Raw genomic sequence first — 15,357 nt, 5'->3', positions numbered from 1 at the left:
AAGGTATTTCTCTGTGCTGGGTAGGCTACAGGCTGGCCCAGAGGCTAACACAACCGGAGGTGGGGTCCCTCATCTTTTGGGGAAGGGTGATCCTCAGAGGCACTGCAGCATCACAGCAACTCAAATAATGATTAACTGCTGCATGATTTACAGTGTGAAACTGACCTAAGAAATGCCCAGGTACAGATTCTCAAAAGTCTGCAGTGAAAGATTGACAAGAACAACAAAGACAGTTCATTAGAATGTAGGCTCCTTGAGAGCAGGGATGGTTTTACCTTTGACTTTTTAATCCCCAGAACTTTGCACAGTGCCTGACACAAAGTGAGCATTTAATAAATTACTTGATTGACATCTACCTGGTATTCTAGGATTTGCAAAAGAATTTGCAGATATCTGATTTTAACTCGCAGATCTATTGTGAGGGTAAGAGCTCACCCTTCTTTACAGATGAGGAAACTGACACCAAGAGAGGTTAAGTGACTTGTTTAGGACCACATAGCTAGTAAATGACTGAGAAGGGTTTCTTCTGTTTGTTTCTAACTCCTGTGCTGTAGCCATTATACCACATTGCCTTCCAGAAGGGAAATGTGTTCTATTTGCAGGTACTTCTAGAAATGTGACATCTTTAAGAGTAAAAAGCTTTTTCATATACGCTGTAAAACACTAAGTTCTTTATGGTTTTCAGCAGATGTTAACTTCAGCAATACAAGAGCGCATGCTCTTCAGACTTGGAACTTCCCTTCCTCATTTCCCTCCCAGAGAGTATATACACTTAGCAACAACACACATTCCTAAATCCAAATGCCCAGATGCACAGATACCCCAGGGTGTTGTTAAAGAAATACTGCAAAAACCTCATTAATCTGAAATCTTCTCATGACTAGGAGAGGAGGTGGAAAGAAGTTTTTCTAACTATCAAAAACATACTTTAAAAAGGGAATAGTGAAAATAAGATAAAGATGTCAACTCCTTGAGAAAATTATCTCTCAGGTACCCTCAAAATATTTAATAATTGCTTATTTATGGTGGGATAGCTGCAAGGAAGGAAGAAAGAAATAAACAAACATTTGTTAAGTACCTACTATGTGCTAAATTCTTTACAAATATTATCTTACCGCCCCTCCCCACCAACCCTGGGAGGTAGGTGGGATTATTACCCCATTTTACTGTTGAGGTTGAGGAAACTGAGGCAAACAGCTGTTAAATGACTTGCTTGGGGTCATACAGCTTGTAAGTATCTGAGGTGAGATTTGAATTCAGGTCTTCCTGACTCCAGGTCCAGTGCATTAGGCTACCTAGCTACTTTTTCAATAGATATGGGCCTGCCATTTAATTTCTCTAGGACAAAGGTTCCTCAATTACATAATTAGAAAATTGGAATACATAATCTTGAGGTTCTCTTCTAACTCAAAAATTCTATGATTCTATGCTAATTAAACATTCATTCTTGTCTTTTCATTAAAGCAGGCCTCCTAAAGGGCCTCAACCTAGGAAACACTTTGTTAGATTCGGCCAAGTTACCCTAAGTACTTGCAAGTAATGAAAGTTTCCTTTTTTTAAAAATATTCTGTAATTCAGACTCCATTCATTGGACCTGGCCTATCCTCGAGCAGTCCAAATTAGTAAAGTTTCACCATACGGATGAGAAACAGACCCCCTTACTCTGGCTCTGAGCCCCTTGTTGATACCCTCTCCAGAGCAAGTTAGGGAAGTGGTTTAGGGTTTCAACAGCCTTTTGTAACACAGAGTGGAAAATCAGATCCTGACAGCTCCTTAAGCATAAATGTTGTGTAACCTCACATATGAGAACTTAAGCAATAAGCCAAAGGTCAAATAGCTGCAGTGGCTGAAATGCAGATGTGGCCAAAAGAACAAACTTCCCAGGCATGCTTTTGGAAATCCCTATGCTTCTTAAAGATACATGACACACTGACCAAATTGGAGGCAATTAAATGAGACCATGTTTCTCTTCTGCAGGCTAAGTCATTTGTCCCCATTTCTCATACTTGGTGTTTAAAGGATAAGAAGATGGGAAGCCGCCTGGCCCTGGATGCAGGGAGAGGGATTCTGTGGTAAAAGAATCACATGGAGAAACAGCAGAGAGCTGGGTCAAGTCATGTCAGCTCTCAAGGGTCTAGGAGCAACACTGCAGATGGTGTTAAGCCTGGGGAGACCAGAGCTGGCAAGAGCTATGAGGTACCTCCTGTGACTGATTAGGGTTAAGTACATTGTTTTGTAAACTGTTCTGGGACACAAGCCATGGAACACTTTTCTCCTTCATCATCTCTCCAGCGAGAGAAGGGAGCTTAGGATGTATTTAGAAAGGTTCTTCCTCCACTTCAAATCTGCCAGTTCAGATTAAAGAGAAAGACACCAGCACAAAATGTGCAGTAAAGGCAATGGCCCAGCCCAAGGGGGTAGGCAAAGATCTTTGCTCAGAGCAGCTGACATGCTGGGGGGGGGGGGCGGTGTCCCCAAACTGGAACAGACTGCTGGGAAACTTATATGCACAGGGACAGAAACAGACGTTTTACTCCAAATATCCCAGGACATAGCCATGTTTTAAGGCAACTTATTTAGAATCCTTCAATAAAGGGACCTCAAGAGTTCAGAGGATGCCCTCCCTGGCCTTCAGGCAAATAAATACCTATATACTCTATGCAGGGGTTCAGAACCAACTGTCAGATTTTCATTATAAGCATCACACCTTGAAATTGGCAAATGCTACAAATCAGGGCTTGATTTACTGTTTTGTTGATTTTCGGACTTAAGAAAGTGATGGAAAAAATGTTAATAGTACAGATCAAACTTAAAAGTGTGTCTTGTATTCCACAGGGCCATTGTTAAACATTTACCAGCATACCTTATCACTCTGAGATATTAACACTCCCCAGAGATGGAGACTGGAGAGTCCATTCCATATAAAGAATTCAAAGGGACAACAGGAGATTTGTGTACGACAATGATGACGTAGGGCATAAAAATTGGAATGACAAGAACATACACAATGAATATGAAAAGATAAACAGAAACACCACCAAAGAGGCAGCTGAGCTCAGGCTAAGTACAATGACCACCTTGGTCCTCGAGAAAAAATGGAGAAATACATATTCTAATTTCTCCCTTTTTTGCACTATCTCTCATATGTACAAAATCAGATGTTCATACTGTCTCCCCCCTTAGACTGGGAGCTCCTTGAAGGCAGGAACTGTTTCTTGCCTCTCTGTATCCCTGGTGGTTGGCATAGTGCCTGGCACATAGTCAGCACTGAACAAATCCTGGGTGACTCACTAAGCTCCCTCCTCTTGGTAGAAAGGTGGGATGTGCAGTGTTATATATACAGTCTGATGTGGTCTGATGTTTTCCTGCCTGTTTTCTTCTGTTATAAGGGAGATTTCTATAAGAGCTAGCATTTATCTAGCCCTTTAAGGTTTGTAAAGAGTTTTACATCATATTATCTCATTTAACAACTTAGTGGGGTAGGAGGTGTCCTTATGACTCCCATTTTGCCAATGAGGAAATTGAGGCTGAGAAAAGTTAAGCCGGAAGCCAAACAGTGAGCGTCTGAGGCAGGATTCAAATTCAGGTTTTCCTGACGTCCAGCACCCTATCTGGCTACTGTGCCTCAAGCAGTCTTTTCGAGGATGAAAATGGGGAAAGAAGGAAGGATTTGGGGAAATGACTGATATAAAAAAGCAGAGACAATAAAATTTTCAGGAAGCCTATTTTAATATGTAATTAATGTTTTACTCAATCCAACAAAAATTCTATTTCTTGTAAAAGGAGTTTTTTCCTTAGTTGCGAGCAAACTAAAATTTAGGCCCATTTACTTTCGTTTAATTTCTTCTGTGGAGCTTAAGAACTACTGGTATTGGGTTCTACCCTTAAAGATACGCATTTTGATGACATTTTGTGCTCTTACACGTAACGGGGCACACAGGTGGCAAGGCATAGACTGGCCTGGGAGCCAAAAACACCTAGATTCAAATCCTGCCTCTGACACACACTTATTGTGTGACACTGAGGAAATGATTTCAAGTCTCAGTGCTCCAGACCCTTCCTTAAGCCTGTAAATTGCAAAGAAGTTGCTGACCTGCATTCGTTCGTAGAGACTTTCTTCATTTGGGAGGAATTATAACAATCAAGTCCCAGGTCTAGTCCCTATCTCTATCCTAAATGTAATGGCAGACTCATAGGGTGGAGGGAACCTTCCTCCTAAGCCTCTAAGGGAACTATCCAGATAAATTAGAAACAGCATGATCTAGTATGAAAAGCCTGGGCCAAGAGCCTAGTCCTTCCTTGTTGTGCCACAAATTAGAATTGTGAGTTTAAAGAATAATAGCTTACATGAAAAGTTAATATTTTAATAATTATTATCATTTGTATTTGTTAATAATACTTATTTGCTTGCTTATTATTATATTTATTAATAATAATTATTAAAATACATGGGGGCAGCTAGGTGGTGCAGTGATAGAGCACTGATCCTGAAGTCAAGGGGACTTGAGTTCAAATCCAGCCTCGGACACTTATTAGCTGTGTGACCTTGGGCAAGTCACTTAATCCCAACTGCCTCAAAAAAACAAAAAAACAAAAACATGCACATGATCTCATTTAAGACTTAAAACAACCCTGAAAAGTATAATACCACACAGGTATTATACCACACAATACATACCACATATTATAATTTTCATTTTACATATGAGGAAACTGAAGCTCAGAGAGGGGATGTGACTTGTTCATGGTCAAAGAACCCAGGTCTTCCAAGATACAAATCCAGGACTATATCCACTATATCGTGACATCTGTTCAATTTAGGTAAAATACCCTACTTCATGATAAAAAAAAATGCTTGGAAAAAATTAAAAGCAGCATTCAAATAGGAGGTCTTATTAACTTTTTGAAATTTCTCTAAGGGAGAGTCCATAACCTCTTTCATTCAACCATTCCAGCAGTTAACAATCCTTAGACAGGAAATTCTTCCCTGTATCAAATTGAAATTCCTCATGCTGAAGTTTAAAGTCTATTTCCTCTTGGGCTGGAGACGGAGAACAGCTGGTCAACCCCCTCTAGCCCATATACCATACACTTAACAGACAATAAGATGTCCTTCCTTGGGGAAAGAAATGGTCCCAAAAATGGAATTGAGACATTTAGACTGATTACAGCTGACTAAGTCGTTCATTTTGCAGGTAAAGTGGGGTCAGTGCTTCCACCTAACTCCATTCCTTGCATGATTTCCTTTTCCTTTTCTTTTCTTTCTTTTGTTTTTTAAAGGCAATTGGGGTTAAGTGACTTGCCCAGGGTCACACAGCTAGTAAGCGTTTGAGGCCAAATTTGAACTCAGGTCCTTCTGACTTCCAGGGCCAGTGCTCTATCCACTGTATCACCTAGCTGCTTCCTACCTCTCCCCTGTATGACTTTCAAAAATTATCCCAGGCAGTGAAGTGACCTGATAGTTAAAGTTACAGGTCGACACACACTCCAAAGCACTATTGCACAAAATAAATGAGATGTTTAATTGAGACAAGTTTTCTGGTAATTCAGTTAAAATATCCCCTTTCATCAGTATTAATCACATACCATTATCATTGGTGATGGGTCAGTTATGAAAGGAGGGAGGGACAACATCTAGAAGTAACTTCAAAAACTTTTTATAAGTCAGAGTTTCTTTTTTTATTTTTATTACACAGCATGTGTCTTAACACGATGATTTTAGAACTACAAATCATGTCCACTTTAAATTCTATGCACTTAAAGACATTTTTTTCAATAGTACTCCCCATTCATTCCCAATGACAGTAGTATATAATATACAATATAGTATATATAATTATATGTTTAATTATATTATTTTGTAATATATCATATTATATAAAATTACATATCATATAATATATAATAATAGTACTACCCCATTTAGGCAATGCACTTAAATCCTTTTATTTATTTATTTTTTATTTTTAGGCAATTGGGGTTAAATGACTTGCTCAGGGTCACACAACTAGTAAGTGTCAAGTGTTTGGTCTGAGGCTGGATTTGAACTCAGGTCCTCCTGACTTCAGGGCCAGTGCTCTATACACTGCACTACCTAGCTGCCCTAAATCCTTTTTTTTTTTTTAAAGTATATTTTCACTATTCCATTTTTGGCAGTGTGGCTCAGTGCCTCACCTCCAGAGCAATATCACTATAAGTGATACTGAAATAAATGATAAGCCAAAGTTTCAAAAATGATTGATCTGCAAAGCATACTATTTTCTTTTTTGTCCCTTCTCATGGTTTTTGCCCTTTTGCTCTGATTCTTCCTTCACAACATGACTAACATAGTAATGTGTCTAATAGGACTGTACACGTATAGCCTATATCAGATTGCATTCTGTCTTGGGGAGGGGGGAGGGAGAGGAATAAAAAAATTTGGAACTCAAAACCTTATAAAAGTGACTGTTGAAAACTATCTTTATATGTAATTGGAAAAAATAAAATACTATTAAGTGGGGGGGTGAAATGATCGATCTGAATTTCATTGCCTTTTACCTCCTTTGTTCATCTTCTCTTGGAAAAAATAAGTAGTGAAAAGACCAAATGCTGGTGGCAGAGGACAGAAAGGAAGCAAAGAGCTATAGAACATATTGCTAACATCACTAGCTCAGAACAGGACTCAGTTAATCTTGACTTAAGCCATTGCAACAGAGGTGGGTATGTGAAATCAGAAAGCTGCTATCGTGAAGAAAAGACCCCCTAAAGTTGACTCTATCTGGAGAAGTCCTCACCCTAATAATAATGGCCCTCAATATTCTGCTTCTCTTTGATAGAGTCCTGGTCCTGAAGGACAAAAAAGGCAACACAGTTGGAGAGAACAAAATGAGGTCAGAATTCTAGAGATTATAAACTAAACTTGTGTGGTTGTGGTTGTGTGGTTTGTCTTTCGTTCTCGAAGAGGACCATGACATCAGGGAGATGATGACATGACTTGCAATTGACTTTGATTTAAGTGTGGCAGGTCTGTGCAAAGTCACCAGCCTCACTTTCTCCTCCAAAGCCATCTGGGTCAACTGGCCAGATATTGATCAGGACGACTAGAGATGGTCCGGAATGCAGTAAACTAAACTTAATGACCTAGTACAACATAGGGACAGGGAAAACCCAGAACAGAATGTAGGTAAGGGAGAAATGGGGGTTATCTTAGCTCTAAAGTCATAGTGTGGTCACGTGGAACTTAAAAGGTCATGAATTTATGGAAAGAGTATGAGAGGAGAAGTTATGAGAACTGGATTTCAGTGACCCCCTGCCACCAATAATATATCTGATCTTAGGCTAATCACTTGGCCTCTTTCGATCTCAGTTTCCTCTTCTGTAAAACACAGGGGTTGGACTAGATCAAGGATTTTTAATTTAGGGTTCATGAATTTGTTTTTTTTAAAAAACTATTTTGGCAACTGTATTTCAATCTAATTATTTTCCTTTGTAATCCTATATATTGTTTTATGCATTTAAAAACATTGTTCTGAGAAGGAGGTCCCTAGGCTTGACTAGACTGCCAACCTGGTGAATTGGTCAACTGATATGACACCAAAAAAGTTAAGGACCCCTGGACCAAGGTGATCTTTAAAGTCCCTGGTAGCTCTAAATCCTATGGTCCTATGATTTTACTAGATGGTATCTAAAGTCTCTTCTAGGTAAAACATTCAATGTTTTTGGGTTCAGGAATTCATGCATTCAAATAATTAAATGCTTACTTACATGCAAAGGACCTAAACTAAACACTGAGAATTCAAGGGGGGGGGAATGCCCTGCCCTCAAAGAACTTACAATCTACTGGAAGGATATGATATGTATAAAGATAAAGATAAGTCCAAAATAAGGTAGGGCATAGATGAGATCTAACATTCTATAGGAATATTTATGGCAAGAACATTTTGTGAGGGGAGGGAAGGGGAACGAGAGAAAAGGAAGTAGCTCCTGACCTAAGTCAGAAAGAAGAAAAGAATTCTGAAAGGCTGAGATGAGTAAAAAAATGCAGGCTAAGGCATGGGAGATGGCCTTCCCAAAGGCATGGAAGCTAGAGGTGGGCACACTGAATCCAGTTATATGTAAGTTAAAGGTAATGCACACATTCACTTCTGTCCTTTAAATGAATTAATCCTAGAAGTTAGCAGGAAGAAGGAGGAGAAGGATCTACTTACCTCTAAGAGTTGTGCAGCAGTGGGCCGGGTCTCTGGATTCTTATCCAGAGCAGTCTTCAGGAAGTCCCGGAACTCCAAGGACCTGTATGGAGGGATAGAAATTAGGAGCAAGAAATGTGACGCTGAGCAAATGGAATCCGGACAGATTAGCAATTGACAGGTCAACAAGATATCCTTTGCTTTGCATTGGTCATTGCTTTTTCCTGAGAGTCATTTCAACACCTGGGTTTCTGACAATTTTGAAATTAAGTGACTTTTTTCTACAATTTTTTTTAAAACCAGGTAGTTTGGTTTTGGTAGCTCCCATTTCTGTTTAAATTGCTTGCTATTCTGAAAAGGTGGGTTGTTGGGTTTTTTGGAATGGGGGAGTTGTTTGATTTTTTGTTTTTTGTTTGTTTTTTTGTTTTTGTTTTTTGCATTTTTATTTTTTTTACTGATTCGGCAACAATGTTCTAGAATCTATTGTATTAAAATCAGGGACTTCAGTGTTAGAACAGCTTTGACCAAGAAAAACCAGGTAGTCCATTTCCTACTTGTTACAGAGCTCATTGAATGTTGTGGATTTTTACATGAAAGATTAAAAAGTAGGGGAAAGTATGATGCTTATTTTCTACCTGTTAAGACCATCTCTTAAGTGGCTTCACTTAGTCTCTCTGATACTAGTTATTATTGTTAACACAACAAAAGTTTAAAATGACAGTTGAATGTCCTAAAGTTGATTTTTTTTGTTGCTGGGGGAACTTGACAAATTTCATAATTGAAATTTTTGTCCAGTTGGCGTTTGTACTTGATGGAATGTATGTTGATTGGCAAACTAGATCAAACTATTAAAGTTTTTTAAGGTGAGCCAAATCAAAGCCTATTAACCCTGATACAAATTTATTTTATTTGCCTTAAGGTAGTTAAAGTTGTTTAGTCACCAGCATTAAATAATGATCAAATCAGTCTAAAAAAAAATAGAAAAGAGGAAAAGAAAGAAAAAGAAATTAGCAGCAAGGTCAAAATGGGGCAGAAGTTCAGGAAAACTGACCCACAAGCTCCCCTTCAAGTCTCTTGCTAACTACATGCTCTCTGAAGGAGCTGTTGGATCCCTTACCATCTAGCCCCTCTCTCAGGCCTGAAAGACCAATCTTGGTTACCAGAAAAGAAAATGCCACATATCCAACCTAATGTGTAAGATGAATGAAGAAGGCTGGCTAAGTAGAGCTCAACAGTGACTCCTGCACCACCAGACCTACTTAGGAACAAGTTCTGGCTGCAGGTAGAATTCCTTTTCCCTGCCTTATTTAACCAAGGCCATCAACGGTCGCTCCATAATTCTCTGAGCTGTTTTGCCTTCTGCCAACCCTAGGTGAAAGTTTTCCATCACACCTCTCCACAGCATTCCTAGACCTTCAACTGGTGCTCCCAGCCAGATGCAATTCTGGGCCCAAAGAATCACGATCACTTCAGCTCGTCTGCTCCAAAGTAGGCACTCTCCAAAGGAAAGGCTAGTTCGAAAATAAAGCAAAGGGAAGCTGATCGAAAAGGCTTAACTTAATATGGGTGGAAGCAGATTCACTAAGGCTTCTTTTTCTTATAAGAAACATGATGAAATAATATCATGACAGTGCAATTGAGTTTTTAGCATTGATTAAAGGAGACTGCTATGGTATTTTATTCAGGAAAGACCCAAGGCTTCAACTCAAGACAATATCATACTATCATTTTAAAATTTTTCCTTTTTTTTTTTTAAAGAGGCCTTGGTAGATCTGCTCCCAAATCAGGGAGTTTCCAACAAGGATGACACCTAGCCCCTCAACTTCACATGGAACAGTCAGATCATAAAATATTGGGATCAGAAGAGAGCTTAGTGATTCTCTACTCCATAGGTTCCCAAAATGGGCGATACTGCCCCCTGGGGTGGCTGGAACAATTGGGAGGGGTGGTAATAGCCGAGGGTACAATTGTGGGGCATTGAATAAAAATAAGGGTTAACCTAACCTAACCCTAGGAGGGTGCTAAGTAATTTTTTTTTTTAAATGGGGCAGTAGGCCAAATAAATTTGGGAACCTCTGCTCTAGTCCAACCCTCTAATTTTTAAAATAAGGAAAATGAGGCACAGAAGGGTTGAGTAGTCTGCCTAAGGTTTCACAGTGAGTAGCTGGAACACAGGTCTCCTGAGTGCTGGTCAGCTCTTTCCATACACCAGGACGCCTCTCAGTTTGGCTTTGGGTTTGGTTTTGTTTTTGGAGTTTGTTTTTTTTTTCCTTTTCATTCCTCTACCTGGATGTCTGATTAGTTATATAACTTGAATTGACTTCTTTGGGGATCCATATACGTTTGCTTAGGGTCTCTAAGATGAGAGTGATGAGAATTGATAAGGAAATGGGGATGTCTAGCCTGGAGAAGAAATGCAGGAAGGGCATGACAACTGTCTTCAAGTATGTGAAGGCCTGTTGTGAGAGGGGGGCTTAGATTTGTTCTAACTGACCCCAGAGGGCAGAACCAGGAGCAATGGGTAGGTCTTAAAGGGAGGCTGATTCCAGCTTAGTATAGGGAAAAACTTCCTGACAAGGAGAGCTGTCCAAAAGCAGAATAGCTGCCCTTGGAGACAGCACATCATTCCTCACTGGAGGACTTCAATCAGAGGCTGGATGACCACTTGCCAGGTAGGTTGAAGAGGACTTTGCTTGGGAGTACAGATTGGACTCAAAGGCCCCTAAGGTACTTCCCAATGCAGAAGTTCCATCTTTCTGTAAGGTCCAAGGAAGACGGCTTAGAGAGACTGAGAGGAAGTCATCAGGAACCGTGGAGCCAAGATGGCATTTGGGTGGTCAACCTGAAAGCAGTGGTGATGATGAAGGGACTTGTGTCATAGCTTGCGTGGCCTGGTGACTTCTGAATGCTTCCTATCCCATGGGGCTCCTCCCTTTCTAGTTTTTCTGGTTGGTCCTGAGCAATGAATAACCCTTATATGTAACTCCCATAGGCAGAATCTGAAGTCTATGGTGGCAGCATAAATCCACCGGAGAGAGGCCATAATCAGGTCCCCTTTTCTTCTTACCATTTGGATGGTGTGAGGAGCGTAGGGGGGTCCGACTTGGCAATCTTCAAGAGGACTCGCATCGGATTCAGCTCATGGTGAGGGGGCTCTATCTGCGCCATCTCGATGAGCGTGATGCCCAAGGACCATATATCAGCCTTGTAGTCATAAGGGGTATCTTTCATGGTCTCACACATCACCACCTCAGGAGCCATCCTGAACAGACCCAGCATGCCAAGGGAGAGAAGAGGGGGAGAGTTAAGTCCCTAGCATATGTGCAAGGTTTCTGTTTGAAATTAGTATCTAATTTGCCAACAAACCAACATCTACGTGTGAACAGTCTTTTCCGTCCATTTATTTACTTCACACCCCATCGTCTTTCCTTTTTGTCACTGTTGGTGTTCTTCTTGACTGGACCTGTTTGTTTGTTTGTTTTCCATGGATATAGGGAGCGCCTCGTGAAGGTCTTCCTCTACTAATATAATTTAGCACTTTCTCTACTATTTATAGGCTGTTGGATGGTACAGTGAATAAGAGTGCTAGACTTGGAGTCAGGAATACCTGAGTTCAAATCTGACCTCAGATATTTACTAGTTGCTTGACACTGGGTAAGTCACTTTGAGATAGATGACTCTAATTAGACCCCTATTTTATTCTAATCAGTATTAATTAGTTCAGTGTGATTCCATAGGGGTGGTGATTGTACTTATCTATTAATATATTAGCAAGTCTAGTCAACTAATATTAATATAGGAATTACATGTATTAATACATATTTTACATATGTAATATTTAGGGATACTGAGATAAGATAGATTCTTTCCTATAATAAATCCCCAAACTTTTAACTCTAAGCTATACGTTCACTGTTTGCTAACCTGTTATAAAGTTCACTTGCCTAATCATGAAATGCTGACTAGAGGACCTCCACCCTTTTGGCCTGAAGTGTGTGACCAAGGCCAGCATGGGAGAGATGTCTTGATGTGATCTGGGAAGTCTCCTAACTTATTTTTGTGCCTCCAGATAACCTCTCTTGCCCAGCACGAGGAGAGGCCCATCTTGTGACCATTTAGTCAGTGGAGATGACCCCTTGCCTTGCCCATCCTGTGACCACCCATGCTGATGCATCATTTCTGACCCTCCTGGAGGGTCAACAGAAAGATCTATCAACCAATGAGATTGTGTATATTACTGTGACTCTTCTGTGTATGTATCTGGGTATCAAGTACTATATAAGTAAGGCACAGAGGGCAAGGGACATCTCAGATCATGAGGAAGATCTGGGTCCCATTCATCCAGTCCCTTTAATCAATGGTTTTTGGCTCAGAGCTCTGCCTCAATTTCTTTTATTATAGATTGGACAATACTGGACCCCACAACTTAACCTAATTCCACCTTAGTGTTCTCATCTGTAAAATGGGGATATAACAACTATTCCCATCTGTTGTGAAAGATCAAATGAGATAACATATATAAAGAGCTATATAAATGTTAGTTACAGTCTTAGAGTTAATTATAGTCTTACAGAAGGGCACTGAGAGATTAAGTGACTTGCCCAGGATCATATAGCCACTATGATCCATAAAATATCAGAGGCAGGATTTGAATCCATGTCTTACTGGCTTCAAGGTCAGCTTTTTCCCCATTCCTCCACATTACCTCCTTTATCCTTATTTTCTTCATATAGAAATTGATGCTCCGCCTCCTCCATGTCAGCCTGTAGTTATTGATTCCTACCACCAGATGGCAGAAGAAATCAGAAGGAGTAGAGAGTTATGACATAAACGTGCTCAGAGCCGGGATGAGCACTTTTGAGGGAGAGGGAAAATAGGGGAAACAGAGTCCCAGAGGATGATGGGGCACAAGGGGGAGAGAAAGGTGATGAAAAATAAGGACACAAAAAGAACAAACATGGTAAAAGAGAGAAATTGGTAGAAAAAAAGAAATCAATTGAGGGAGAAAGAGGAGGAAGGAGGGCAGGGTAAGCTTAGTAAGAAAAGAACCCAGCAGCATTTAGCTATAAGGCAAAGCGCCATATTCCCTCATTGTGGATAGCCATGAATGCCAGGGTCTTCCCCACATTATGAAAGCTTGGTATATGATAACCCAAGCTCACCTGACAGATAAATTGGAAGAAATTATGCACTGAGAAGGATTTTTCACTTTTCAAAAGGATTTACCACGAGTTTGGTGCTTTCTCATTCCCCTCTTCCATACCCAATGTGATCCAACCTCTCCTGGATCCATTTGCTATAGAGATACCTTTAGGAACAGTTGCTGATTTTACCTATTCCTATATCATTTCTTTCTTTCTTTCTTTCTTTCTCTTTTTTTTTTTGGCAAGGCACTCGGGGTTAAGTGACTTGCCCGGGGTCACACAGCTAGTAAGTGTCAAGTGTCTGAGGCTTGATTTGAACGCAGGTCCTCTAGAGTCCAGGGCCAGTGCTCTATCCATCGCACCACCTAGCTGCCCCTATATCATTTCTAAAAATGAAATGTCTTGTGTATTTGGTACTCCTCATCTATAAATGGAGAGGACTGGAACCAATAGCCTGGAAGGTCCCTTCCAGCTCCAAATCTATGACCCTATCACCTGTTTCAGAGATGATCTCATGAGCTGAGTGAACTGTGTTTTCAGCGTCCACAGTCCTAACTAGGAACAGAAGACTCCACTTGAGCTTTATATATTTCTTCTCTGCTTCCCCCTCCCATGCACTGAAACACCGTCTGTCCAACAAATAAGCTGTTAGTTTTATTTTCATACACAGTTACCAACTCCCATATTGGTACTCCTAGAGCTTTGAAAATATTCAGGACAAAAGGTCCATCAATCTCACATGTCAAGTGAGAGCTGAGAAAAGCCTTAGAGAACATCCAGCTCTCCTCCATTACTCCATCTCACTATGAGGAAGCTGTATCCAAGGGAAATGAAGTGACTTGGGCAAGGTCACACAGCTAGAAGATGGAAAAGCCAGAACTTGAATGCAAGGCTTCTGATTCCAGAAAGATATCACGAGTGTAGTGGATGGTGCTGTTTTTGGAGTCTGGAAGATCCCAGATTCAAGTCTCATATCACATATCAGTATTGTGACCCTGGGCAAGTCACTTAACATCTCTCAAAGTCTTAGTTTCCCTATCTGTAAAATGGGGGTGGAGATAATAGTATCTCACAGTGTTTTGAGAATCAAATGAAATAATGTATGTAAAGTGCTCTGTAAACTTTGAAGTAATAAATAAAAACATTAGCAATTATAATTATTATTATTACTATTGTCATATCATGATGTCTTTCTAGTCTTCATACATCAATTTTTTTTTTTTGGCTAGGCAATGGGGTTAAGTGACTTGCCCAGGGTCACACAGCTAGTAAGTGTTATGTGTCTGAGGCCAGATTTGAACCCAGGTCCTCCTGAATCCAGGGCCGGCACTCTTACCACTGCGCCACCTAGCTGCTCTCACACATTAATTTCTACCCTCCCCTTTCTCTCTCTCTCTCCCTTATGTCTCTCTGTCTGTCTCTTTCTGTCTTTTTCTCTACTATCTGTTTCTTCTCTCCCTCCCTCCTTTGCCCACCTCTGTCTTTCTCTCTGTCTCTCTCCCCTTTCCCTTTCTGTGTATGTGTTTCTCTCTTCATCTTTCTCTCTCTGTCTTTCTCTGTCTCTGTCTGTCTCCCTCTTCCTTTCTCTGTGTCTCTCTGTGTCTCTGTTTCTGTTTCTGTCTCTGTCTCTCTCTCACACACACCCACACACACCCCCTCTGGTTTGTTTCATATGCTTGCTTTTTTTTTAAATCAATTATTAAGTATTTATTGAGGGCCAATCAAACGCTCGACCATACAACTGGCACCACAGAGAACATAAGTAACATAATACATGATTCCTGATTTCAAGGAATTTTAGAATCCGGAAGGGGAGGTAATACTAACGTCCATGAAACAACAAATGAATGGTATAGGACAATGTACAACTGAGTGCTAAATTACATGGTGCAAACTTTAAGTGCAGTAGGAATTCAGAAGAGAGGGAGAAATCAATAAGATCTGGGGTAAAAGGGAAGGCAGGCCTTGATTTGGGCCTTAGGTAGGCTTAACTATTCAACTAAAATGGCCATGCCAGTATTTGTCATCCAGCAAGTAGCTTGGGGGGT

General features: G+C 40.4%; 1 protein-coding gene across 2 annotated transcripts in view; it reads right to left on the bottom strand.

Annotated features, from left to right (window-relative positions):
- The window catches only part of STK10 (serine/threonine kinase 10), a 129,453-nt gene that overhangs the window by 45,814 nt on the left and 68,282 nt on the right, over positions 1–15,357 (bottom strand). For both annotated transcript variants that reach the window (XM_027841968.1, XM_027841967.1), the window contains exons 6-7: positions 11,233–11,427; positions 8,187–8,268 (exon numbers count right to left, since the gene is read on the bottom strand). In XM_027841968.1, the coding sequence (XP_027697769.1) occupies positions 8,187–8,268; positions 11,233–11,427 (277 nt within the window). The remainder of the gene's footprint in view (positions 1–8,186; positions 8,269–11,232; positions 11,428–15,357) is intronic.

This window comes from Vombatus ursinus, unplaced genomic scaffold, assembly GCF_900497805.2.
Source record: "Vombatus ursinus unplaced genomic scaffold, bare-nosed wombat genome assembly UNPS02014863.1, whole genome shotgun sequence".
NCBI classification, from domain to species: Eukaryota; Metazoa; Chordata; class Mammalia; order Diprotodontia; family Vombatidae; genus Vombatus; species Vombatus ursinus.
The sequence above is the reverse complement of the archived record's forward strand: the minus strand, read 5'-3'. Positions and strand labels throughout refer to the sequence as shown.